At 40.0% G+C, this 26,303-nt stretch overlaps 1 protein-coding gene and 1 pseudogene across 3 annotated transcripts; both read right to left on the reverse strand.

Moving 5' to 3' along the window:
- Positions 1 to 4,841: 4,841 nt before the first annotated feature.
- LOC121159523 lies at positions 4,842 to 5,517 on the reverse strand (annotated as a pseudogene).
- A 9,349-nt stretch (positions 5,518 to 14,866) lies between these two features.
- Positions 14,867 to 20,870, reverse strand: LOC121159581 (serpin B4-like). Of its 3 annotated transcripts, XM_040984757.1 has the most exons (8): positions 20,690 to 20,870; positions 20,124 to 20,177; positions 18,775 to 18,903; positions 17,939 to 18,056; positions 16,612 to 16,754; position 16,534; positions 16,187 to 16,278; positions 14,867 to 15,759 (listed from the first exon to the last, which is right to left on the reverse strand). In XM_040984757.1, exons 1-8 carry the CDS (start codon positions 20,852 to 20,854, stop codon positions 15,355 to 15,357), a joined length of 1,107 nt encoding a protein of 368 aa, XP_040840691.1. In that variant the 5' UTR covers positions 20,855 to 20,870; the 3' UTR covers positions 14,867 to 15,354. The 3 variants fall into 3 exon arrangements, with proteins under 3 accessions (XP_040840691.1, XP_040840690.1, XP_040840689.1); XM_040984756.1 differs by lacking the exon at position 16,534 and having other exon boundaries at positions 16,187 to 16,342; positions 18,775 to 18,897; XM_040984755.1 differs by lacking the exon at position 16,534 and having other exon boundaries at positions 16,187 to 16,342.
- Positions 20,871 to 26,303: the final 5,433 nt, after the last annotated feature.

Consider the following 26,303-nt stretch of genomic DNA (forward strand, 5'->3'; position numbering starts at 1 on the left):
GATAATGAATCACATTTATAGAAGTATTTGGGTCAGCTGTAAACTACTACCCGTGTTACGTTCTTTGGAAATGACTTTCTTGGGGAAGAGCAGAGCAGCTGAGACAATGTGCTGGTCTGTGAAACATATGCTAATGATTGACGGTTGAGCAGGTGAAATGATTCCAAATGAGGCACTTGGAATCAGGGTTTCTAAATGTGATACCCAGCACAATTGTTTGATAACTGAATAACTTTGAGTAAAGTTATAAAGTCTTCTACATCACAGTTTCTCCATCTATACGTAAGAGAGACAACCCAATAAAACAAATACCTTGTTTTCAACATTAAGTAAGATTATTCAAGCTGCTCAAGAAATGATTAGTACTTAATAAATGCTAGTTTGATAAGTGTTAGCTGCCAATTCATCTCCTTGCCCATCCTGTTCCCCTTATTATCGTTTGTAGGAGTTGAATTGAATAGAGTAATTCTCTGTGTGTTTCAATTGAAAACAGATGACATATTTAGCTGGGATTTTCAAGGAGGCTTTTAAAAAATGTGTATAAATCTTCCACTAGGAACAATTTGGGGGCTTAGAGAATTACAGAAAAGTTGCAACGATAGTATATGAACATCCACATGCCTTTCATTCAGGTTAAGTTTCTCCAGATTGTTTTTATCTAATCAAGGAAACCAACATTTGTATGTGATCAGTGTGGCAGGCAGAATGCTAAGAGGGCCTGTGTATAAACAGCTTCTGCAGGTATTCAATCAAATGCTAACGTAGGTGTTGATGAGAAGGAATTTTGCATGAGCAACTGAGGTCTCTAAGCAATTGATCCTTTAATAGGGAAATTAACAGAATAGGCCTTATCTATTCAGGGAGTCCTTAGAGACCTAGGACAAGAGTGACATCTGCTCACTTGGCAGGTGGATGGTGCTGGGTGGTGAGGCTGAGAGAGCAGCTCACTTGGCAGGTGGATGGTGCTGGGTGGTGAGGCTGAGAGAGCAGCTCTCGCTACAGAGAGGGCTCCTCCTGCTGGTAGTTTGTAGGGAAAAGCGGTCTTCACACCTCAACGTGGAAGTGAGATTGTGACCAAGGGCTTGGCCACGAATGGTTCCCGATAGTCTAGCCGACTGCCTGATTTCAATTGCGTAAGACAAAGAACAGATAAATCAATCTCACTCTAACCAGATTTCTGACTTGCTGGACTGTAGCTAATGAATTAGTGGTAATTAGTTAGGCAGTAAAAGAAAACCAAGACATTGCTATTAGCTAACTGCTGTTCTTCTTTCATACTTTACCAGCGTTTCCACTAATGTCTTTTTGTCTGCTTTACAATGCAGCAGTCATTCTTATCATGTGAAAGTGTTCTTGACATTCTCGTGACACACTTGCAAGGTTAATCTTGAGCCCTTGATTCAGACTGTTTCCAAGATTTCTCCACTGTAGTTTCTATTTTTGCCTTTTCACACTACATTATTTGAAATCAAGACATTAAGTCCAGCTCATTTTCCTGAGGGGCTGAAGTAAACTTCCCTTCCTGAAACACAAAGTGTCTACATAATTATTATTTGGATTTTTTTTTTTCTGCAAGGACATTCAGAAGATTCTTTTAAGCAGTCAGTAAGATGTTTCAGTCAACTTTGTGAAAAATAAAATTTATAATACACAAAATACACCCAGGTAAAGGATAGGATTTGATGAACTGTGACAGACGGATACAGGCATGGAGACATCACCATAACTAGCCACAGAACACCAGCACCTGGAGTTCACTTGTTCTGTTTTTTCGTCAACCAACCCTGTGTGACTTCAGCCCAGGCAACCTCTGATTTGCTTGTCCTTGCTGCAGGGAATGGGACCATTTGTCAATTCTACATGATCTATCTTTGTAGTATTTTCTTATGAAATTCATGACTTGATTTGAAAAACAGTTATAGACAAACCAGAGAGAACTTCCAAAATGTTCTCAGTGACATGGTCGGCTGAGGTCCGGAGCCTAATTCAGGCATCTTGTAGGGTTGGCAGGGATGCAAACACTTGCAGTGTCACCATTGCTTTCCAGCATTTACAACAGCAGGAGACTGGACTCAGGAGCTGGTGGCGTGTATTGAATCCAGGTACTTTAACCATGAGTGCACTAGCCAACCCCTTAACCTCCAAGTTTGAAAGCCTGTCTTCCTTCTAGGCTTTATGCAAAGGATTCAGGTAATATGTACCTCTTTGTGTTCAAATTCTTTTGCTCGGTATTATATTTTTGAAACTTACCTATGTTTTGGTGATAACAAGGGTTTGTTACTTCCTATTGACAAGCAATATTCCATTGCATAAATAGGCCACATTTTGTTTGTTTACATGTTGTTGGGTATTTGAATTATTTCCAGTGTTTAGCTATTATGGGTAACAGCTTTGAACATTTGTGGGCTTAAGTTCTGTGTGGGAAGACTTTCATTTATTTTGGGTTGATAACTAGAATGAAATGACAGAGACATGTGATAAATGTAAATGTACATCTCAGGAGGCTGTCAGAGTGTTCTCCAGGGTGGGTGGTGGTGGGTTGTGTCATTTCATGTTCCTCTCAGCACAGCATGAGTTGTTTCCATGTCTTTGCAGTTGTAGATTATGTTGCTATAAATATAGTACAGGTCTCTTTCTTACATTCAGATCTCATTTTCTTTGGATATATTTCAGGTGAGCTCTGACCATTGCAGTCACTTGGGGAGTGAACCAGTGGGTAGAAGATCTTTCTCTCTGTCTCTCCTCTCTGTAAATCTGCCTTTCCAATAAAAATCAATAAATCTTGAAAAAAAGAAGAAACATGACTCGGAATAACCATTGCAAGAACTAAACTTCAATTTGAATTATATTTAGCTAATATGTTCTTTGCTTCATTGACCTTATGTATTGTTCTTTTTGATCTCTACTTGGTTTATTTCCTCCCTCATTTTTGTTATTCATTTTTTACTGCTAATCTTGGGATTGCTTTGGGTCCTGCGCAGTGGCTTAGCAGCTAAAGTCCTTGCCTGAATGCTCCAGGATCCCATATAGGTTCCAGTTCTAGTCCTGGTGCTTGATTATGTCCCATTGTTTTGATATGTTGTGTTGATGTCTTCATTTACTTCAAGCACTTTTTTAATGTTCCCTTTGATTTCCTCTGTAACCCATTGCTCATGTAATAGGATATCATTCAGTATCCAAGTATTTGCATGTCTGCTGGGGTGTTTTGACTTATTGGTCTCTAGTTCCACTCCATGATGGTCTGAGATGATGCATGAAATACTTTTGATTTTTAAAAATTTGTTGAGGTTTATTTTGTGGCCTATAAGATGGCCAATCCTGGAGAAAGTTCCATGTGTTGATGAAAATAAGTGTATTCTCTGTCTGTAGGATGAAAGGTCTTGTAGATATTAAGTAAGTCTATTTGCTCTAGTGTCTGGATGAGCTCTGTTCTTTCCTTGCTTAGTTTCTGTTTTGTCAATATGTCTGTCGATGCTAATGAGTTATTAAGGTCCCACACTTATCATATTAGAGTTTATTTCTCCCTTTAAATCCATTAAATCCTTTATCATTTGTTTCACATAGCTAGGTACCCTGGCATTTGGTGCATATGTATTTATTATGGTGATCTCTTCTTGCTGAATGGATCCTTTGATTATTATATGGTATTCTTCTTCATATCTTTTAATGTTTTTCACAGTATCATCTGATATAACAATGACTACATCAGTTACTTTTTCTTTTCTATTAGCCTGGAATACCTTTTTCTATATTTTCACTTTCAGTTTCTGCTTATCTTTGTTGGTGAGGTATGTCTCCTGTAGGCAACAGATAGATGGGCTTTGTTTCTTGATCTAATCTGCTAATCTATGACATTCGATTGATGAGTTGAAGCCATTTGCAGTCAGGATTAAGATGGATAGGTAGTAATTTGATCCTGTTCTTTTAGCAATGGGTTATTCATTGTTTGATTTGGTCTTCTTTTGTCATTCTATTGGGATGCTTCCCACATTTGTCTTTGCTTTTGGTAGGTGCTATTCCTTCTCTCTGTCAAGAGAACATCTTTATGTGTCATTTGTAGGGCAGGTCTGGAAGAGGTGAATTGTTTGAGCTCTCCTTTGCAGTGGAAGAATTTTATTTCATTTTCAAAGATGAAGGAAATCTTCGCTGTGTGCATTATATGGGTTGGCAATTTTTTCCTTTTAGAATCTGGAATATGCCATTCCATTCTTTTCTGGCCTGTTGAGTTTCCTCTGAGGTCAGCAGTGAGTCTGATTGAGGTTCCTCTATATGCCAATTGATGTTTCTCATGTGCACATTTAAGAATTTTTCCTTTTGTTTGACTCCAGAGAGCTTTATTATCATGTGTCATGGTGAATATTTGTACTGGGTGTTCTGTGCCCCTCCTGTATGTTGTTTCCCAATTCTTTCTCCATATTAGGAAAGTTTTTTGTTTATTATTTTGTTGACTACAGATCTGAAGCCACTTTCTCTTTCTGCACCTTCTGGAGCTCCCATATTTAGGAATTTTATATTTGGCCTTTTAATAGTGTCTTTTAATTCCTGAATGCCTTTTCAAAAAAAATCATGACCAATTCCCACTTCCAGCTTTTTGATTTTTTTCACCACTGAGGCAAGCAATATCTTCCAATTCTGAGATTCTTTCTTCTGCCTCATTCATTTTATTAATGAAGATTTTCTACTGAATTTTTAAATTGCTCCCTTGTGTCCTTCCAAAGCTTTCTTCTTCTTCTCCTTCTTCTTCTTTCTTCTTTCATGTGCTAAGCACTGTTTATTTTGCAGACAAGGCTATGAAATGTACTGACAAAAATGCAGGCCGACCACTGTGCGTGGCCATGACTTTAGACACGGCCAGCTATCTTCAGTGACCACAAAGAGGCCTGACTCTCATGCCTTCTCCGTGGAACACGTCTATGTCTACACTGATTCTTTACTTCATCAGCCACCTCCTTGCCACTCAGCGCCTAGACGATGGCTAGTGCGACCTCGAAGCTGGTCTCCAGGCCGCGGCTGGTGAGAATCAGGCCATCCCTCTCCACGAGGCTCTCCGAGTAGCTGTAATGACTCCCATTCATCATTTTGTCTTTGGCAAGTGGGTGCGTTGTAACTTTGCTTCCAAAGCCTACCTTGTGAGCCAGCAGAGCCGTGGGACCTGAACAGATGGCTGCTATGAGGCCCTTCCTCTACTCTTGCTCCTTCAGGATCTCCTTCATGGTAGCTAACTCACTTAGGTTCTGTGCACCCGGGTTACCTCATGGTAGGACGACCACATCATAGGGGCCCTGCTTTCTCGCATCTTCCAGGCTGGCATCAGAGCAGATGACGACATCCTGGCTACACTGCACGGGTTCCTTCCCAGCTAGGCTGGCAACGGTGACCTTGTTGCCAGCTCACCTCATCACGTCCGCAGGAATGACCATCTTCATCTCCTACGCCCCTTTGGCTAGGATGACCAGAGCTCGCTTAGCAGCCATTTTGGGTTTTGCTTTTCTTTTTCTTTTCTTTTTTCAGAGAGGCCCAGCCCCTCAAAACTTGCTTAACGGAAGTAAAGGTTAGTGGAATGTCTTATGAGGCAGAAGGTTTTCTACAGTTACTGATGATGGCTGTGACCCCTGAATTATCATGAATACTTTTAGAAATTGTCAAATTTCCACCTTGCTTTATCAGTATGTATTCTAGGGCCAGTCAGATGGTCATTCAACCTTTGATAGAGCATCCATAGATTTACATACTGTAAAAGCTAGGCTGTAGTGTGGGAGCAGGTTGCTCCAGGAAAGAGTTTTACAAGTAGCTTCAAGAGGCATAGCAAGATTTTCTCCTGCTATGCTGAAAGGACTTAACATTGATTAATATAGGACTTCTGAGAGAATCAGGAGAAAAGTAAAATATGTCTGCTATAAAGTGCAACAGCCTTGATGTGATAAAAGCAAAGACTTCACTTATTGTTTTGCTGTCTGAAGAGACATATGAGACCTTTAATTTATTCACAAGAGCATGCAGATTTATCTTATGTCCATACTTACGAAGCGGTGAGAATTTAATTATTGATAAATGCACTCAACTCGGGGTATCTTGTCATTTCACTGTAGCAGGAATGCGAAGTAGCACCGACATGGTCCTCTCCACTTAGGCTGCAATTGGTGAGTCTTCCTCCCATTTTCAACAAAACCAGATCTCCCGGAGAGACGGAATTTCTGACTTTTGGGATCTGGCACAGGGAGAATTTTGCTACTGTGTTCCATTAGAGCCTTCTGTACTTGACATGGATTCATCATATGCTTTATCTGATCTTGAGTTTCTGAATCAAAGAAAATGTCAGAGGTTGAGAGAGGGATGCAGGACTTAGATGCCATTCTTATCCTGAGGGGGGTAGTAGGCAGTAGTTTAAACCATGGTTTTGAAGTCTCTTGGCAAAACTTACCTGTTATTTAAGGCTGGTGTTATCTTTCTCAGTTTCTCTGATGAGCACTGTCTTCAAGATGCATAGAGATGACAGAAGATCCATGGAGAAAGGGTTGTTTTCTGAGTTACTTCAGACGTAAAGGAGGGTCCAGTGTCACTGCCACTTTAAGTCAGTTTAGACACTGCCTATCTTTTATCCACCCTCTGATATCATCAATAAAGACTGAATCTTTGTAATTATTTGCTGAGGGCATAGTAGTGAAACATATTTGCCAGCCTTCACTTTTGTGTAGGAGTGAGAATGGAAGTGACCTGATATGACCGTTAGTTATTTCATAAACAGAACAGGACCGGGTTACTTCCCCTGTGACAGTGTGTAGCTTTTTCCCTTGAGAAACAATTGGCACTATTCTCCCCTTCACAGTTAGGTAGAGTCGCCTCTTTCCTTAATAATTTTCCATGGAGAGGCCATTGAGAACATGACCCAATGATTTAAGTCTATTACTCACCGACATAGTTAGACTAACTTTGTTGCTGAGTTCATCCTATCTCAGGCACAATATACTAAAGATTTTTATTCTCAGCAGAGGCTGGGGTATTAGAGCCATTTCTACAATCTTTTGTGCAGTAGCTTTTTTTGCTGCTTTATCTGCTAACACATTTAGTTTGCTTGTATGGTTAGCTCCCTTCTAGTGTCTCCTGAAGTTTATGACAGTCACTTCCAGTTGTTCTATGACTGTCATGCTGTTGGAGGAGAGGTAGTATCTCTTTCCACCTCTTTCTCATGTTTGATGGGAAAGTTTCCACTCTCAGCAGACTTCTTTCTCTCCAAATCGCAGCGTGTACATGTAACATAAGGGAAGCATATTTGGAATCTCTGTAAACATTAACTCTTTGATCTTTTCCTAATTGTAAGTTAAAGCAATAAATGTAGCCTATTGTGCTGAAATGTTAGATTTCAATCCTTGAGCTTCGATCACCTGAGTGTGACCTACTATGAAATAGCTTGGTTTTCTAACTCTTTACTTCATAAAACAAGGCCATTAGTAAGTCATTCAGCATCTGAATTTTCCAGAGATTCATCCCATTATCTACACAAAAGTGAGTTAATTCTGCAGTATATTCAGATGTTAGCAAATTGGCCTGACTGAGGACTTAGAATACCTTGAGGTTCACCTCAGGCATCTTCCTGCTGGCCATCAGTGTCCTCTAATTGCTAGAACCCTTGCACCTGATATGTAGCTTGCATGTCAAGTGATTAGACTTACGTAAACTTGGTGGTTTCTTCCACTAAAAGCCCTGTAGCAGCAACTGCCCTTAAGGACACAGGCCATCCTGCAGTCACTGAATCTAGTTGCTTAGAAAAATAGGCTGCTGGACATGAATGTGGACCCCATATTAGAATCAGGGTTTCTAGAACTATTCTTTGATTCTCTGCTCCAGCGTGAATGACTTGTCCAAATTAGGGAATCTAAGAACCAGATCTTCTGTTAATAACTCTTTAAACCTTTAGAAAGTTTCAGGGTGCTCTATTGTCCATTTTAAGTAGATTTGCTTTAGGACCCAAACCTAACAGAAGCATTTGGTTCTCAACCTGAATCTTGGAATCCATTTTCTACACAGATCTTCCGTTCTCAGGAATGTTCTTTGCTGTATTTTTTATTTATGGTGATTCTATACATAATATTTCCTCTTTCTGTCAAGTCAAAGAGCATTCCTTCCTGGGATCAGACTATACCCTAAGTAGTTAGCTTCTTGCTTAGAACACTTTGTACCCAACTTCCCTAAAACGTTTGAGAAATTGATGGTATTTCCACGCGAGCCTTCTTAGAGGGGCTGCAAATAGGAATTTCGTCTATTTTGAAAAGTCTCAGTATTTAACTGGAGCTGTGAGTTCCTTTGCACATTATTAATGTACAAGTGGGGACCATAGATAAAGGGTTACCTTCTTTCTTTTTTCAAAAGGAGCAGCATCTAGGCTGGATTCTTGCTTGCCTCAGTCCTTGCCAGCATTGTAACAACTCACTTAAGAGTGATTTACTTGAGAAAAGCACCAAGGATGGCACCCAATCTCTTCCAAGCAAAGGAGATAGACATTAAGACATTGCCCAAAAATAGTGAGATGCAAGAATATCCTCTATCTGATACACAGAAGCCAAAGTCAATCTCTGAGGGAGAGGTTTACCATCAACTCCCATCATAATACATCTTTTTGACGATGGCGTCCTGTGTGGGAAGTTAGCACAGGGTGACTCATGAATAAGTTTAAACAATTAACCCTCTTACCTGAAACATCAGTGATCACCTGGGGCTCTTGGCATGAGATGGCTCTGCCTGTGGAAGCCTCCTGAGTGCTCAGGTCCCATGAATTCAAGATAAGACCACAGAGGCGTGGGAGTCCTCTCTTTCATTTAGACGAGGTGATGATCCTCTTTCAAAGCACACTTCTCTTGCATTTGGGGCATGGGCTGGGGTTGTTCTGTGGAGGAATACTGCTTGCACCAGTGTCTTAGCTTTCCACACTGTGCTTCTCTCAGAAGCTGATTCTTAGAGGACTGGTTCCAGCCACTGCCATTCTATGAGTCTGCTGTCTGCACTGTTTTCCACAGTGGAATACCCTCTGCCTTCTAGCCTGCAGTCACCCGTAGCCTAGAAGCCTATGAAGAACTGCAGAAGAGTAAACATGGCTACCTCAAATCCCTAGTATTACATGAAATTTGACATCCCCAAATATTCTTTTTGCACCCCAAGTTGGGTGGGTGGGTCATCAATGGTTTAGGCTGTTTTGGGGGTCCATGATGGTTTGTTTAGATCTAGTATATTCTTATTCTATCAGTCCTGAGGTACCAGTGCTCAAGACTAAATGTTTTTGGGGACATTTTAAGAATCATTGCACCTAGAGCTTTTTACCCCTAGAGGGCACTGCTGTGACTGAGGTTCTGATAAACCAGAGGAGGCAGTTGATGTGCACCTGAGATGCAGATCTCAGAGCTTTTCCCAACACCCCAAATATTTTTGGGAGCCTGCAAATATTTAGAGATTTCAACTTCAAGGAAGTAGTAAGCACACACCTGGAGTCTATGCTACAGAGTGGTACCAGGAGAGAAAAATAAAGGCCAGCAGGTTTTGCTGATGTGGCAAATGAGGAGGAAGTAGAATGAGATGTCCCTCTTTCATCCAAAGAGGAAGTACCATCCTCCCTTCACAGCTGGATTGGGAACCTCCACCATAGTTAGGTGTCTTGTCTCCTGATGCCAGGCATGATATTTTATGCAGCAGAACTGCTTCCCACCCCCCACCCCTGGCCCCTCACATCAGACAAAAGAATGTGGTTAACAAGATGGGCACGGATTTGAACATGGGTGAAACCTGAGTTGGAATCTAAAGTACCACCTAAGTTTTCTATGTGAAATCCATCTGTGCCTGCTTCGCAGTGGGGACTAACTCCAGACATTGCAAAAATGAGGGCACTTACACATTATCACGGAAGGCTAAGAAGTGGCATGCTCTCTCTCTGAATTACAGTCAGTATATTTGCTGCCTAATTACTCCACCTTATTATGACTGCCCTGGGAGTTGGCATCCCTTTCCAACTCCAAAGGGTTGAAGACTGACTGGCCTGTGTCCTCTGAGACTGCTACCCATACAGACCCAGAAAAATGCAATTGTGGGTCAGTGCAGTGAGCCCAAAGCAGATTCAGAATGAAATAACTAACAATCTACCTGGCAGTGAATCTTATTTTTACAACTAATTAATGTCAGCCTCACCGAGCATGGACCGATGAGTACTGATAGTCTCCTGTGAGGTTGGAATGCTCTGCGGTTGACAGGGCTGTGAGAGTCCTTGGAGAAAGCTGTGCACAGTTCAGGGAGTGTCACATTTCTCTTGAGGTCTACCTGTTTTTAGTGGGATGTTTTGGTATCTGGTCTTAGTTCTACAGGGTGAATCTTACTTTTCAGTTGCTGCAGCCATAGATGATCAGTTTTCAGTGGTCTAGTTTAATTTGATTCGAAGAATACTCAAACAGGTGCTGTAGAGACGATGACCATGACTAAGCAATCCCTACCTGGGAAGAGTGTCTGGTTTGGTAATGGCAACATGCACATGAAGAAGTAGCAGCACTCACTGACTTTAGTGATCTGGAGGACTAGCATTTGGTTCAGCGGGAGGTTAGAGTGTAGGAAGGCTTACACCAGGGAGGGATGAGAGAGGTGTCTGGGAAGATGATTTCTCCTTACTCAAAGCTACATGTCAGGTGTACTAATTGCAAACAGGTGAATGTATCTATTTGTGTGTGGCTGTATTGTAAACCATGCTTAGTCATCTTGGAACTTCTTCCAGCTGGACAAGTATATATTCCAGACAAAATTATAGTTTGGAAACTTGTTAGGCAAGTAAAGGATTATAAAAACAAAAATGATGTTCCTGAGATGATGACAGCGTATGTAGAGCATGACTTGGATTTGTGAGTCGTCTTTATTTAAAATTGTGTAGTTTTAAATTTTACTTATTTATTACAAGGACACTCACACACAAATGTACATACACACACACAGGCTAAAACTGGAAATCAGAAATTCAGCCAAGGTCTCCTCCACTGGTGGCAGGGAACCAATGACATGAGCCATCGCCTGCTGCCTTTCAGGGTGTTCACTAGCAGGAAGCTTGAAATGGGAGCTAAACCACATTCAAACTTAGCATTCAGCTGTAAGATGAATGCATCTCAACCAGTGATGTGACCACTAGGTCAGATGTCTGCCCGGAGTCTTCCTGATTGATCCTGCACAAGATGGCTATTTGAATAGATACTGCTATATTTTTAGTTATTTTTTAATACTTTTCATGCAAAACTGCATTGTAGGTTCTTCTATCACGAAGGAGAGATTGTGATGATAATCTATCCTAGAGTAGATATATTTTGTGACATTCTCTTTCCAACAGAATATTGGAATCACAGCCCATGAATTCCAAGCATGAGCTGCTACTAACCTGTGAATCATCCTTCCCAAGAAGGCTATTTTGTTGAACAATGTCCACAACATAACATTAATTTCAGAGTTTGTATTTTAGAAAGTGATATTTTTGTGACTTTGTCTTGAGGTTGGTAGTGCCCTGGATACTAAATATAATTAACTATTTTAAACCAAATCAGGGCAACCTGCTTGTTGGAAAATGACGGAACTGAAATGCTCAATATTGATAACCATGAGGGAAATGCAAGTCAAAACCACAGTGGAGTTTATCTCACCCCAATTAGAATGACTATTATTAAAAACTAGAAAGCAAATAGTGGCAAATGTTAGCAAGGATGTGCAGAAAATGAAAATTAGTACACGCATTATGGAAACCAATTGGAAGCTCCCGAAAACTCTCAAAATAAAAGTGCCATATCACACAGTTATCCTGCTTCCAGGAATATTCCCAAAGGAAATATAATAGCCATAGGAAAAAGATAGTGTAATCTTGTATTCATTGGAGCACAAGAGCCAAAACATGGACTAAACCTGTGTCCAGTGATGGATGAATAAAGAAGAAAAATGTGGTGTAACTACACAATGGTATTGAGTTATGAAAAAGATTTGAATCATGTCATTTGCAGCAAAATGAGTGGAACTGGAGGTCATTATGTTAAATGCAATAAGCAAGACACAGAAAGACAATGTCATATGTTCTCTATCGTAAGTGGAAGTTAGAAAAGTAGATCTGAACTTACTATGGTGATTATTTGAGGCCGAGAAAGATGGGACAGGGAGCACAGGCAGGCTAGATAATGTATACCAAGATCTAACAAATAAAATTGAAAAGCTCAAGTGTCCCAAAATACAGTGGTGTGATTGAAGCGCACAGTAACGCATCATATTCTATGTGAGGCTGTGAAAGGGAGGAGCGAAGAGGCTCTCAATGCAGAGAAAAGGAGATGGAAGCCTCCTTGCCTGCTGGTTAATTTATGCTGTAGAAATGTCTTGAATTTCAGAAAAAAAAGTCCGAGTATTACATACTAATAAAATTTTTAAAATAAAAAAAATATATTTTAAAGTAAACAAATGGGATTACGGAATGGTAAGAAGCTTCTATACTGCAAAAGAAATTGTCAACGAAGTGACTAGGCAGGAGAAAGAAATAGAAAGTGTTTCAAACTATGCAATTGATAGAGGATTCATATTCAGGATCTATAAGGAGCTCAATAATCTCAATGATAACAAAGTAAACAATCAAGTTAGAAATGGACAAAGGACATGAACAGACATTTCTGAAATGGTGAAAAATTTTAAAGATTTGTTTATGTTTATTGGAAAGGCAGATTTACAGAGAGAAGGCAAGGCAGAGAGAAAGATCTTTCATTTGCTGATTTACTTTCTAAATGACTTTAACAGCTAGAGCTGCTCTGATCCAAAGCAAAGAACCTGGAGCCTCCTCTGGATTGCCTACAGGGATACAAAGTCCTAAAGCTTTGGGCCATCCTCTAATGCTTTCCCAAGCCATAGGTAAGGGGCTGTATGGCAAGTGGAACAGCTGGGACATGAACTGGTGCCCACATGGCATTCTGGTGCTTGCAAGGAGGGAGTATTAGCTTACTGAATGATTTATTTTTAACATGAAAAATTGTTCAGCTTTCAATGGCCATGAAGCGATGTAAGGTGGTAATGAATCACCTAAGGTCAGTGTTTCACACAGATACTCATTCTTTTCCTTAGACTCTCCCAGTGAGTCTTCCCATGTTCTCAGCACACATTAAAGTGTTGGAGGTATCAGAGCTACAGGAAGCTGAGCTCCAGCTGCCTGGAGGTTCTGAGGGTACCGCATCTCAGAAACCTGAAGAATCATCATCTTTCACATGAGAAATTAGAGGTGAGGAAATCAAAGCTGTTCACTCTTGATGTGGTCCCAGGGCACTCCTGCTCTGAGACTCCTCGTAAGGTAATACCTACCGGTTTGTGCATTGTACATCATATTAGGTACTAATAAGAAAACACAACTTCCTTCTACAATCACTGGTTTTCTTGGTGTATTCTGCAGCGGGATCTGGTGGGACAATGTACTCTCTCTAAAATTGTGGAATGTATTGAGTACCATAACTAAAAAAAAAATCTCTTTCCAATTTAGAAATCCTCTTTGCAATTGTATTGAAGAGTACATTTTTTATTGCTGAGTAAGAATTAAACTGACAAATAGCGTGCATCACAAATTATCTATGAGGAGATAACAAAAGCAAAAGATGTTGTTTTTATGTGGGCACATAGACATAACCCATGGCATACTCGTACTGGAGATAAACAATAACTAGTCCTTGAAGAGGATTATTTGACAGCTCTGCTGGTCAGACTTGATTCATTCTAGATTCACCCTGTAGCTGAGGAGGCCATCTTGGTTAGCTAATTGACTCATACGAGGGAAATTAAATTTCTCCTGTAATTATTACTGCCAGCCACATGGAGATATTGTGTTCTTGATATGTGGCTAATAGACAGAATAATTGCAATTTTCATTTTTAATAATTAATTTAAGTAGTCACATGTGGTTAACTCATAGGGCATTGGACAATGCAGAACTATAGAAAAATGTGCTGATACAGTCTTATTAATGTATTTTTAATTTTTAAATTTTTATTGGAAAGGCAGATACATAGAGAAGAGGATATACAGACAGGAAGATCTTCCATCTGATGATTCACTCCCCAAGCAGCCAAAATAGCAGGAGCTGAGCCAGTCAGAAGTCAGGAGCCTGGAGCATCTTCTGGATCGCCCACACGGACACAGGGTCCCAAGGCTTTGGGTCATCCTCAACTGCTTTCTCAGGCCACAAGCAGGGAGCTGGACGGGAAGCAGGGCCGCTGGGACACAAACTGGTGCCCATATGGGATTCTGGTGCCCGCGAGGTGAGGACTTTAGCTGCTAGGCTACCGTGTCGGGCCTTATTAATATATTTTTGAAAACATCATTTGAGAGAGAGAAGAGGGAGAGGAAAGAGATCATTTATCTGCTGGTTCACCTCTCAAATTCCTGTAACAGCCAGGGCTAGGACAGACCACATCCAGGAACAGGGAATGTAATTGGATTTTACCACCAGGGTGGCAGTGATCCACCCTTTGTGGTATCACCCGCTGCCTCTAAGGGTGTGTGTTAACAAGAAGCTGGGATGGGAGTGCAGCCAGACTCGGGCACAGGCACTCAATGTGGAATGGGGGTGCTCCATGTGGCAGCTTAACCACTGTGCAGCATGCTTTCCCCTGTTAATGTGTTTCTCTAATACTGTAAATATCAGTACTAAATAAATTAGTATCAGATAAAATTATAAATCTGTAGAACAAGCTCATTTCCCATATTTCAGTATTCCAAAATTTCCTTGATTTTCCAAAATTTAAAATTAAATATGTATAGTGGTGTATCTGTCTACCATACCACTCCATATTCTTGTTTCTTTTTTAAATCTCTACTTGACTGATGTGTGAGTAATTCTAAGTTGTCCTGTTTGTGATCAATTACTTACAGGCTATTGAAAAGAAAAGGGCAAGGCAACAAATACTTTGAGCAAGTCAAAGTTTTATTGAGAATGTATTTCATAGATTCACAAAATTTATAAATATATGAAGGGTTCCAAAAATTATCTAGAGAAATGAGGAATTCTAGGTTAATAAGTTTAAAGAAACAGTATAATTTGGGTTGATTCACTTGAGATTGATGACACATTGAATCATATTTCAAATTCAGAAAATAAGGTATTAATATATCCTTTTATCTTAATGTTTTGCCCCAAAGGAAATTTTTAGGGGTGAAAAGGTAGGCTAATGTGTGAAAATAGAGAATGATACAGACATGCTATTTTCACCATTTTTAGTAATGGGTATGACATCAGAAAGGAAAATGAGATAGGAGAGCCTGTTGCTGGCCACTAGAAATGTACAGGAATGACCCTGTAAAGTTTTCCTCAAAGTAATGACCAGCTACTTGCATCTAAGGGGAAGAGACTCGACCAAAGAACAGGATGCTATTGGTCTTATTTTGCTTGATGAAGAATAGGAAAGGGTGATTACAGTAGAACTGCTCTTGCACTGGCATTGATGTCACCCTGGTTACCAGGCCAGTGGCTGCAGCAGCCTCTGTTCCCTCCTCCGTCACCTCCACGAAGGACTTGTGTAGGGCTTCAGACACCACAAGGCCTCGGTGCTCAGCCAGGCCAGATAGGTCGGCATCCCGTGGATTGAAGGCATCCACTATCCCCATGGCTTTCAACATGGAGTTGAGTTCATAACTCTTTTCCATTTTGAACTGAGGTAGGTGTAAATTAACTTCCACATTTTCCATATTCTCTGAGCTCATCCACTTGATTAATTTCTCAGCCGTGAGATGCTGTTCAAGCTACAGAAAGGGAAAAAATTTAAGTAATGTGAATAATTATAAACCATGATCACATCTTAACAATGAGTTGAATATGTGGAAAATCTTCATCTTAATGAATGTAAAATATAAAAAATTCAATTTACTGCATGTTATTTCAATAATCAAAAATAAGAGTTCTGAATACTGAAGCACATTTGGTCATATATGCATTTACATATGTGCACATATGCATATATTAATTAAATCATCACACAAATTTATTCAAAATAGACTGAGTATCAGGTCTTGCTCTAAAATAATTGAAACAGAATGATGAATCTCAGCACCTTGCTTTGAATTTTCCATGATTTTGGAGCACCTAGGTCTAAAAGAGTTCACCTTGTTTATATCTAGTGCCTCAGGAAGAGTTTGCATGACAGGAGGAATTGCAGGTACCAAGTTTTACCTTCTGCAGCCCTTCTACTTCATTTGGCAGCAGCACAATCATGCTCAAATCTTTGCCTTTGTATGGTATTTCCAGAATCCTGGCCTCTGCATCTTCCAGCAAAGCGAAATTGAAATAGTCCACTTGTTTCATCATCCGCACAGGTTTGCTGGTATCCTGCAATGAATCACGCATCAAACGCATACCCAGTTGAGAACCGAGACAAAAAAAGGTAACATTCCGGAGACAGCAAATACATCTTTCAGTTTTGAAGAGAAAACCTGGGAATTTTGTGAGGCAGGATAATACTGTCTTCAAGTATTTGTTAATTAGAGTTACAGAAAGAGAACAAGCCAGCCACAATACACCCTGTTTCGTACTTGCAGTGGTACATCCTATCAGATATGGTAACTAAAATATATTATATAAATAAATATAGACAATACCTTGGTTAGCCAGAATTCGGCCTCCTTGGTCTTGTTTGTATAAAATTTCTGGTCCCACTCCGCTTTGAAATAGATTGCGTTCACCAACACCAGTATGGTGCTGCTGTCAAGAGTCCCATCAGGAAGTAGGTTCTTGATTTTTCCTACAAGAGAAAGCGAAAAATAGTCTGTCATGCAAGGTGCAAGTGGTTTGCCTGAAGACACTTGACAAAAGTTTTCTAGTGATCCTTGATTCTCTCAGATGGCCACCTCAGGGACCCAGCAGCCAGTGCTTCGCTGGAGTATGTTGCCCCATGGCTTCAGCCTGTTAGAGTTACCTGTGATGGAGGAACCCCTTCTGATGGCAGAGGAGTTCACAGCGGCATACAAGTGACTTCATTCATGACTTTATTTACTTTTTAACATTTTAAAAATTTCCTTCTCCCCCCTCCCCATGTTTTCTCTTACTCCTCCCTTCCCCAGCCTTGGGCTCACTCCCCACAGGATATAGGCTTTAGTTGTTCTCAGGACAAATAACATGAGCTCCATCGTCTGAACTGTGTGCTCTGTGCAATCAGACACTACTCTTTGGGGGTAGGGGGGTATTTTTCCATTTATCCTCCTGCGAAATTGCTGTAGGTTTGACCTGAAGTGAGGGGAGTGGGTAGGTTAGGAATCCAGAGGATGGAGGCTTGTTACGCTCCATGCTTCGGATGGGAAAGACAGCTGCACAATTCCTGGGGAGTATGTAGATGGAGCCAGGATTCAGGTGGTTCCCATTGGGATGGAAACAAGAGTGATTTATAGGGCCATGTGCAGACAGTTCTGTAGTATTATTTCCATAGCATTGGCCTTCTGCAGTTCCTTCTTTTTTCCCTTGGGTTCTCTTCATACTTGCTTACTCTACCATCTGCATTGTCTCCCTTGTATTCTCAGCAAATCCATCTAAACACCCTGCCCCAGGTGTAGAACTCACAGAAGGTACTCGAGTGTGTTTCTGTGGAGATCAGCACAATGGCTCAATTGGCTAATCCTCAGCCTATACGTGTTGTCATCCATATGGGCACTGGTTCGTGTCCTGGCTGCCTCACTTTTCATCCAGCTCTCTGCTTGAAAAAGCATCAGAGGGTGGCCCAAAGCCTTGGGACACTGAGCCCATGTAGGAGACCTGGAGAAACTCTTCACTCCTAGTTTTGGATCAGTTCAGCTATGGCCATTGTGGTCATTTGGGGAGTGAACCAGTGGATGGAAGATTTTTTTCTCTGTAAATGTGCTTTTCCATAAAAAAAAATAATAAAAAGAATCTTAAGAAAGGAGTGTTTCTCTAAGTGTTTCTCCCATACTCTACCGTTTGTTTGACTCTCCACCCAGCAATTAATCTTCTTTTCATTTTCTTCTGCATCATTTACAAAATCAACAGATTCTGCATTGGCTAGGTAGTATTTGGTGATAGCATCCACATATTTCTTTGATATATGAAAGAACAAAAGAAGAGGGAAAGGTAATCTTATCGGCAATCTTATCAACAACTGTAGATTACAAGACAATTATTCATAATTACAGCAAGCGGACTCCAGACCCAGATCAAATCCTCTAAATGGCCATTCCCATATTTATGCAAATGCCATGTTGAGAGTAACAAAGGGAAGTGCAGACATTGGGTTACCAGGTTTGATGACATGGGAGAAAGCAGCAGTAGAAGTGGCTGTGGGTTACCAGTGGGGAAACAAGTTGCTCTAATGGAAATGAATTTCTCCTGTGCCCTCTCACGAGGGATCTCAATCCTTACCTGTTTTATTTTTGATTTTTAGGAATTCAATATTCCTTGATCTTGTCCATGTATCCCCAGGGACTCACCCAAACCTGTACATTCCAGTCACAGCCTGTTAGTCACACATTTCCCACGAAAGCATGCTCTGTGCAACTGAATCAGCGCCAGCTGTACGTGTGTTATGTGATCAACTGTTCCCTAACCTCCTCTTTCATTATAAGACAATTTCCAAACCCACACGTCCTTTGCCATTGTATTCACAACCTAGGACGTGTGTTGGTTAAACAAGGGATCTGATATTTCCTGGGCAAATATTGCCCTGTGCGTTAGCCGTGTTCTCTGCCTCAGTCTCTCCTATTTGGCCAAGACCCAGAATTCAGATTAAAGGTATGTAGAACATAAAGAAGACTTACCTGAGAAAATGGAAAAGTCTTTTCTCCATAGAACTTGTTGGCAATCTTCAGCTGATAGGCATCAGTGGGTTTGCTTAAGTCAGTCACGAGCTCTTGGAAGTGGAAATGCACATTTTCTGACCCCTCAACCTTCAACATTCAAAACAAGAGCACATTGACTATTTTGTCATGGTAAATACTGAACCTGTGCGAAGTTTGTAAGATCAATACCCAATCAGTGGCACTTGCAAAGATAACCGATAACCTTTTGCTTATGTGCTGAGATTGGAAGAATTTTATCTCAGATATTATTTAAAGTCCAAGTTACACTCAACCACTTCCAGGAAATTCCCTTTTCCTTCTCTAATTCAAACTTTTCTCTTTTGAACTAAAGTCTACAACTGGATAATCCTCTCAGTGGTTTCAGCTGTCAGGTTTAACTTTTTATGTGAACTCTTAAAGTTCCTTAAGAATTGTTTAATTTCTGGTACCCATGAAGGATAGCTTATATTGATGATTAGATATTTAAATCTGTTACAACATGAAGCCCTACTAGATTCTCGGTTGTATCATCTTCTAAATGCGTTGACTGCAATGCATGGCTTGATTCTCATGATTATCGTTCTGTGTGTAAGGACAGCAAATGCCTGGCACTCAGCTGGGGCTTTACCTCTAAGCCTTTGTTCCAATCTATGTGAGAAGAATTCAATGACCACTCCAAGGAGACATACATGAAAGGAGCCTAAGTTTTAAACTAAGCCTGAGTGAATCTGGAAACTTACTTGCTAACAAAATTTTGTGATACTATGGTCCTGAAGCTAACATTGTTTACTGCAGTTATTATCCAAAACATCCTTATAGATGTGCTTATTCAACTTGATTCTATCAATGCGTTGTTCAGAATGAAATCATCTTGTCAATGCTTTTGTAATCACCATAATTATTATAACCTTGTGAGTAATAATAACTAGCACCTTGCTGTCTTCTCTAGGCTTGGGACTGCTGTAAGCATTTGCATGTTTTTGGGTTTGGTGAGGTAGATCCTTTTCCTGTATGCTGGAGAAGTCACTGTGACTCAGAGCAGTGACGTTGCCTATATTCACTATCTCAAAGGGCAGAGTTGGATTTCTTTTAATTCCACTTCCCAGGAATGTTGTGAAGTACTCTTGTACAGTTCCAAGCTTCTTGTAAAATAAGAGCATGGGATAACAACTAGGAACATGAAATGTAAATCATTCTGTTTCCCATTGTTTTGCTTCAATTTGTTCCCCGAAGCTGCATTTTTGCATTTTACATGAAATTCTCAGTTTAAACTATGACCCTCTCAGATATTTGGAACTCCCTCAGATCAGAAATGCTCTGTGGCTCACGTGGCGGGTTGACTCTTCTTTTGTGTTCTTTGTGTCTTCCTGAAGATGAAGGACCTAGAAGGGACAGGAGGTGGGGCAAGAAAGATTTGCTCAGGATATTTGGCACAGGGTGAAGAAGACAAAAAACAAAAACTTTAAAACAAAGCAAAGTAAAAACAAAACAACAGAGAAAAAAAGCCCCAAAACTTCAATATGAAAGTTTGTTTCTTCAAAAAACATAACAAAGCTAAGTTGTCACAAACCACTTAAAAGAATCTTTGTTCATCACTGAGGATATATCCAATCTTACTTCCACTGGACTTAGGTCCCTGCCTCACTTTCACTAGCAGGCATTGCATTCTAAGCTCACCATGAGTTGTGGGCTGTTGTAGGAGGCCATCCCAGCACCCAAAGTTGATGCCAGGCACTAGGGAGCAGCTGAGCAAAAATCTGGGGATAGTTGGGTTCCCACACGGCTTAGTGATTGAGCTGTCATGGAATCCCTCCGCTTATGCATGCACCACATCTTCTAGCAGTTGAGTGACAGAGAAATTCAGAAACATCAACACAATAAAGCTGACTCCTACCTCTCTGATCTGCTGTGCAGTGTTTCCCTTGCTTCCTAAAAGGAGCAACCTTAATGCTGCTGTGATGCTGAAAGGAGAGTAGAAGACATTTTCTTCCTTCGATTTTCCTAGTTGTTGGAACAGATCAAGCGTGAATTGGGTATGTGCTTTGCTGAATGAGCTCATGTTGGCCTTGGTACAGGCTGGAACTGTTAGAAAAGCATCAAGACTATTTTAGAATGATTTACTGAAGAAAGTGTGACTATAATAAAAGATTCTTGAAGGAAATGATACATGTAGTGACAGCTTTTCTTCTGTTTACTTTCTAAGACTTTCACAATATACATGCATTAATCTCATAGTTGGAAGACTCATGTAATCATCATTCTAACAAGACCTTTATAAGTAAATAATAGAACATATAGACCTTTATTTCCATTATTGGCTGCAGCATGTCTTGGTAGAAAGGCTCTGCAATAACTGCCAGGATGGAGATTCCCAAGGAGGGCATCCAGCCAGCTCTCGTGGGACACCTGTCTGAATTTTCCTTTGCACTGGCACATTTGTTTACTTGTAAATACAAATTATTTATTTGTGCAAATTGTTTATTTTCATTAAGAAAAGAACAGGTGAAAAATTGTTTGAATTCTGCCTTGGCAGAATAAGGAAAATGCAATGAGGTAGAATGAGTAGATGCATGGTATAATAATGTCTTTGCTATTACGCCCCAAAGCAATTTATGTTTTTCAGTTATAGAATTTGGAAGCACTTACCCAAGTTCTTGCAGCAAGCAGAGGTGATCAGGGAGCTTGTAAGTCTCTCTTGAGAATGGTGAGATTCCACATATATAGCTCCCCTCATTCAGCTCCTCCCTTGTCATCACATTTGTCATGTCAAGGAAATCAACCGTAGATTTCTCAACTGGATTACTGTTCTCTTTATGACTATGCAAGCTTATGGGAAAGCACAGGATTACTGTTCTACCACTCTGCTTCCTTTTTAAAGCTACAGAAAGAAAATCTGTAGACATTGACAATCATTGGTACATTTAAAATTCATTGGGTGCCTGCAAATGTCAATGAGAATGAGGTAAAAATCCCAATCTCAACTCGATTCCTCTAGCCCCGATGGCTAAGATCCCCTGAATTGTCTTCAAGGCATACTTTGGACACTGAACCACTACAAAAAAATAACAGGGGATGGACATGGGTGGCTTCTTTTGTACATGGGGCTAGCGACATGATCAAATTCTTCTCCTCAGCTATACCTTTCTCCAAACTTCTGTGTCAAGCTGCCTTATTTTTCACTCCTCAAGATAGGTCTTCTCGGGCAGGTGTGATAGCCTAGTGGCTAAAGTCCTCACCTTGGATGTGCTGGCATCCCATATGGGCACCAGTTCTAATCCTGGCAGCCTTGCTTCCCATCCTGCTTCCTGCTTGTGGTCTGGGAAAGTAGTTAAGGACTGCATAAAGCCCTGGGACCCTGCACCTGTGTGGAAGACCTGGAAAAAGCTCCTGGCCCCTGGCTTTGGATTGGCTCAGCTCTAGCTGTTGTGGACACTTGGGGAGTGAATGATCATATGGATGATCTTCCTCTCTGTCTCTCCTCCTCTCCGTATATCTACCTGTCTTTCCAATAGAAATAAATACATCTTTAAAAAATAGGTCTTCTCTGTTAATGTAAATTTGTTGAATTGTTGAATGGGGTTGTGTTGAGCTGGGATGTGAACTAACAGTGCATCTATATACTAAAGTGTTTGTCCAAAAAGAGCAAAGACAAGGGAGAACACCAAACATGAAAAAATGAAAAATTCAAAAAACAAAGAATGAAGTCTTTGTATTGGTGGTTGCATTCAGGGTTGTAGTAAACTGAAAATGGACTTTCCTCTACATGGAGCAGGAAGAATTTACTTGGATCCTAAACAGAGAAAGTTACAGCTTCTTCGTAGATACAAAGTGCTCAACTCAGCCTGTATTGAACAGACCAAATAGGACAGCAAATCAAGTTCAACTGGGGTTTCCATAGACGGGACCAACTGGTAGAGCAGAACTTCATGACGAGATCTACCATGCAGAGGTTGGATTTGAGCAAAGGGTACCAGGAGTTTGGTGTAATTTGGAAAGTGCTTAAATTAGTACAAATGAGAAATAATGTCATGGTCTTTCCTCCTGTACCTGATGAATGCTCCTGACATGTGACAGACATGATTATCACATCTTGAGATCATACGTTGTTGAAGTTGCAACTGTTCCCAGAAGCTCTTGCATGGGACACTTGCCAGCTAGTCTCTACCAGTATTTCCTAAGCACACAGTAATTTTTGGTGATAGGAATTCAGGAATTAAAATAAAAAACTATGAGGAAACTAGACTTTCAGGAAACATCTTGCTATTACCAATGCCTGTACAGCTTATTAAGAAATAATTTTACATTTTACTTTCCTGTAAAGGATATGCTTATTTCAGTATTATTATATTATGAACCAAAGAAAATCTTTTACTGTTTCTTTTTACCAATAATGTGCTTGTGTTTGTCTACAGGGAAGTCGCTAGTGAAGAAGAGTCTTCAAGCATCAGACAGAAGGACATATGCCAAAATCTCTTCATAAACATTGATATAAAATAGAAATATATGTTCTGAATAATCTTAGGACAAGATTTATTAGCTTTACTTTTTCACAGAGTAAAACAGCTCAAGTAGGGTACAAAAATAAGTGAGTTAGGCAATTAGTCTCATAAGTGAGTGCAACATGGAAGGTGTGATATTGCTCTCCTCCATCCACTTCCCTCTCCTTCCCGCTCCTCCTGTATCTCTCAGAGCAGATGACACAGCCCATGTTTTCAATGGAACAAAGCCTGTCTCCTCACTGATATCTTACAACTATCTCTATGAAATCAGTTCGAAGAGCATGAAGTCATTGGAGAAATCTGTATTTTAGATAAACAAGAAAGGAAGATAGACAGTTCTAGGAAAAGGAAAACCCAGTTCTAATGTGGCTTTTTATTTTTATTTTTTTTTGGCAATAGAACGAAAATGCCAGAAAAACATGGAAATGATCATTTGTGCATGACAAGACTCTTGTTGCTTTCAAGGTCCTCACTTTGTCTTTCTGGAATGTTACGACAGTATGTTGTATGTGTTCATGCACTTGTGTGTCTGGGTTTATTCGCATGGAATTTGTTGAACAGCTTGATTTTGTAGAGCCATGTGCTTTCTTTTTATTACATAAAATTTATTTATTTTAATCCAAAAGGCCAATTTGCAGAGAGAACAAGAGACAGAGATAGAAGATATTCATTGGTTCACTCCTGACATGGCTGTAATGGGCAGAGTCGATCTGAAGCCATGAGACAGGAGGCTCCTCGAGTCTCCCGAAGAGGCACCAGGTCTCGAGGTCTTGGACCATTCTCTGCTGCTTTCCCAGGCCAGAAGCAGAGAGCTGGATGAGAAGTGGTGCAGCCAGGACATGAACCGGTGCCCATGAAGGATTTTAGCACCAAATGGTAGAGGATTAGACTGTTGAGCCACAATGCCAGCCCACCATGCATTTTCTGAGATGGCAATACTAACACTAGATAAAATAGAATTATGTAAAAATTGTAAAATACAGAGAAATATATTATGTATCAGTGAGACAATTAACTAAGAAGATACAATAATTGTGAAAATATATGCACAAAATTTTGAAATTCCAAAATATATAAAGCAACAAACTTGGATGGATTTGAAGGGAGAAATAGTTTGTAAGATGCACATATGTGCACTCAAGGCAACAACTTAACTTTGTATCTTGAAGAACTAGAGAAAGAAGAGTGAACTATAAAAATTTTGAAAGTTTCAAAATAATTAAGGTTGGAGCAAGGATTATCCAAACACAGAATAGAAAACAAAAGCCGCTGTGGTGGAGGACTAGGGTTCTTCTTCTCTTCCTGCCACTATGGCAGAGGGTTCGGCTTCTTGTCCTCCTGCCACTATGGCAGAGGACTAGGGTCTTCTTTTTTACTTTTCCTCCTGCCACTGTGGCAGGGGACGGGGGTCCTTTCTAACTCGGGGCCCCCTCCCGTCGCTGGGACTGGGGTCTTCTCTTCTCGGCTTTTCTAGTGAATCTTGTGTTAAAACTAAAAAAAAAAAAAATTATTTAAACTGCACAATTGGTCATTTTGGTATGTCCACAAATTGAGGTCTAGTTGAATTGACCCAACTGAAACAGACACTTAATAAAATCAGAAATAAAATAGGGACACTTTTAGCTGCTTTAAATAAAGAAAAGCGATTGTAAAGAACCATTGTGAACAATAATAGTTACGTCAACACATTGTATTACTTAGGTGGAAAATTCCTAGAAACATGTAAATTACCTTGAGTGAATCATGAAGAAACAAACAAACAAAAAAATTGCAATGGACTTCCGATCATCATGGAGTGGTAATTAGAATAAAACACCTCTTAATGAAGCTCTGGCCTGGATGAATCCATTGGCAATGCTGAGAATGTCAATCTTCAAGAAACACTTTCCAAAAGCTGAAAAAGTGAGAAAACATCCTAACTTCTCCAAAGACATCAGCATTATCTTGACAACAAAACTATATATAACCAAAAGCATACCAAGGGAAGCAAACTGCAAACAGTCTGTTTAAAGAAATCCTTAAAAATGAGAACAAATTGAACTCAGTAGCATGCTAAACCTATCACAAGTAATTAAGTAAGACAATTTTGGAATATAAGAATAGCTTAACACGTAAAGCAAACTCCTCCTAACTGTACCCTGTTTCCCATTATCTAATCTTGTTCTGTTTCTCTCTCCCCTGCCCTTTCTAATCTGATTACTACTTTACTATTTCTATAATACCAGCTTTAAAAAACAAATCTTCCATAAAAGAGTGAGCATACGATTTAGTTGTCTTTCTGTGCTTGACTTATTTTACTTAACACTCAAGTTGCTGCAAATGATAGGATTTCATTCTCTTTTATGGTCAGGTAATATCCCAAGTGGCAAATATATATAAATTATTCAATTATCTGCCAATGAATGAATTAGGTGATTTCATGTTTTGGCTATAGCTTTTTAAACTATACCAATAAGAAAATTAAAATAAGCTGCAAATGGCTAAGGAATTATATATTTGACAAGCAATTGTAGTCAAAAGATGTGAAAACCTTTTTTAGCTTAATTATCTAATTTGAAAGTGGGGAATTTATTGGGGTGTACATTTTAACAAATAACTTATATATATGGCCAATAAGTACATGGAAAAATGACGTTAACATCAGGCAGTAGAGTACAACTGAACGAAGATTTGAGAAATTAAAGTTCCAGGCACTAGACCATGCCTTGGTGGTGTTCTGGGCTTACACTTGAAACATGTTGCTAGGCATATATTCAGTGACACGGTGTCAACGACTGTAGCAGTCAGTCAACAGTACAAGACTTTCTGGGTACTTAAAAAGCTAAATTTCTGGTTTTTCCTCTTTAGCATAAGATCAAGTCTGACCACTTCCTTCCACACCCCATCAAGATAAACCCCAAGGGGTTCTTAAAGTTATTAAGAGAGGGAGGACCTGGAAGCAAGAATGACACGTTAATTCGTAATGTAGAGGTGACTGCCTTGTCATCTAATTATGAAAAAGAATACAGC

The sequence above is a fragment of the Ochotona curzoniae genome, unplaced genomic scaffold, assembly GCF_017591425.1.
Source record: "Ochotona curzoniae isolate NIBS_2020 unplaced genomic scaffold, NIBS_Ocur_1.0 contig_43, whole genome shotgun sequence".
NCBI lineage: Eukaryota > Metazoa > Chordata > Mammalia > Lagomorpha > Ochotonidae > Ochotona > Ochotona curzoniae.

Bases quoted from the DNA above. Each gene is read 5' to 3' on its own strand.
- LOC121159581 (XM_040984755.1), bottom strand. From the start codon at position 20,854: ATGAGCTCATTCAGCAAAGCACATACCCAATTCACGCTTGATCTGTTC. The intron at 18,904-20,123 runs GTGAGCCACAGA...TGAATGTTGAAG, and splicing joins AAGAAGAGTCAACCCGCCAC to GTTGAGGGGTCAGAAAATGT. The intron at 18,057-18,774 runs GTAAGTCTTCTT...CATATATCAAAG, and splicing joins AGACTTTTCCATTTTCTCAG to AAATATGTGGATGCTATCAC.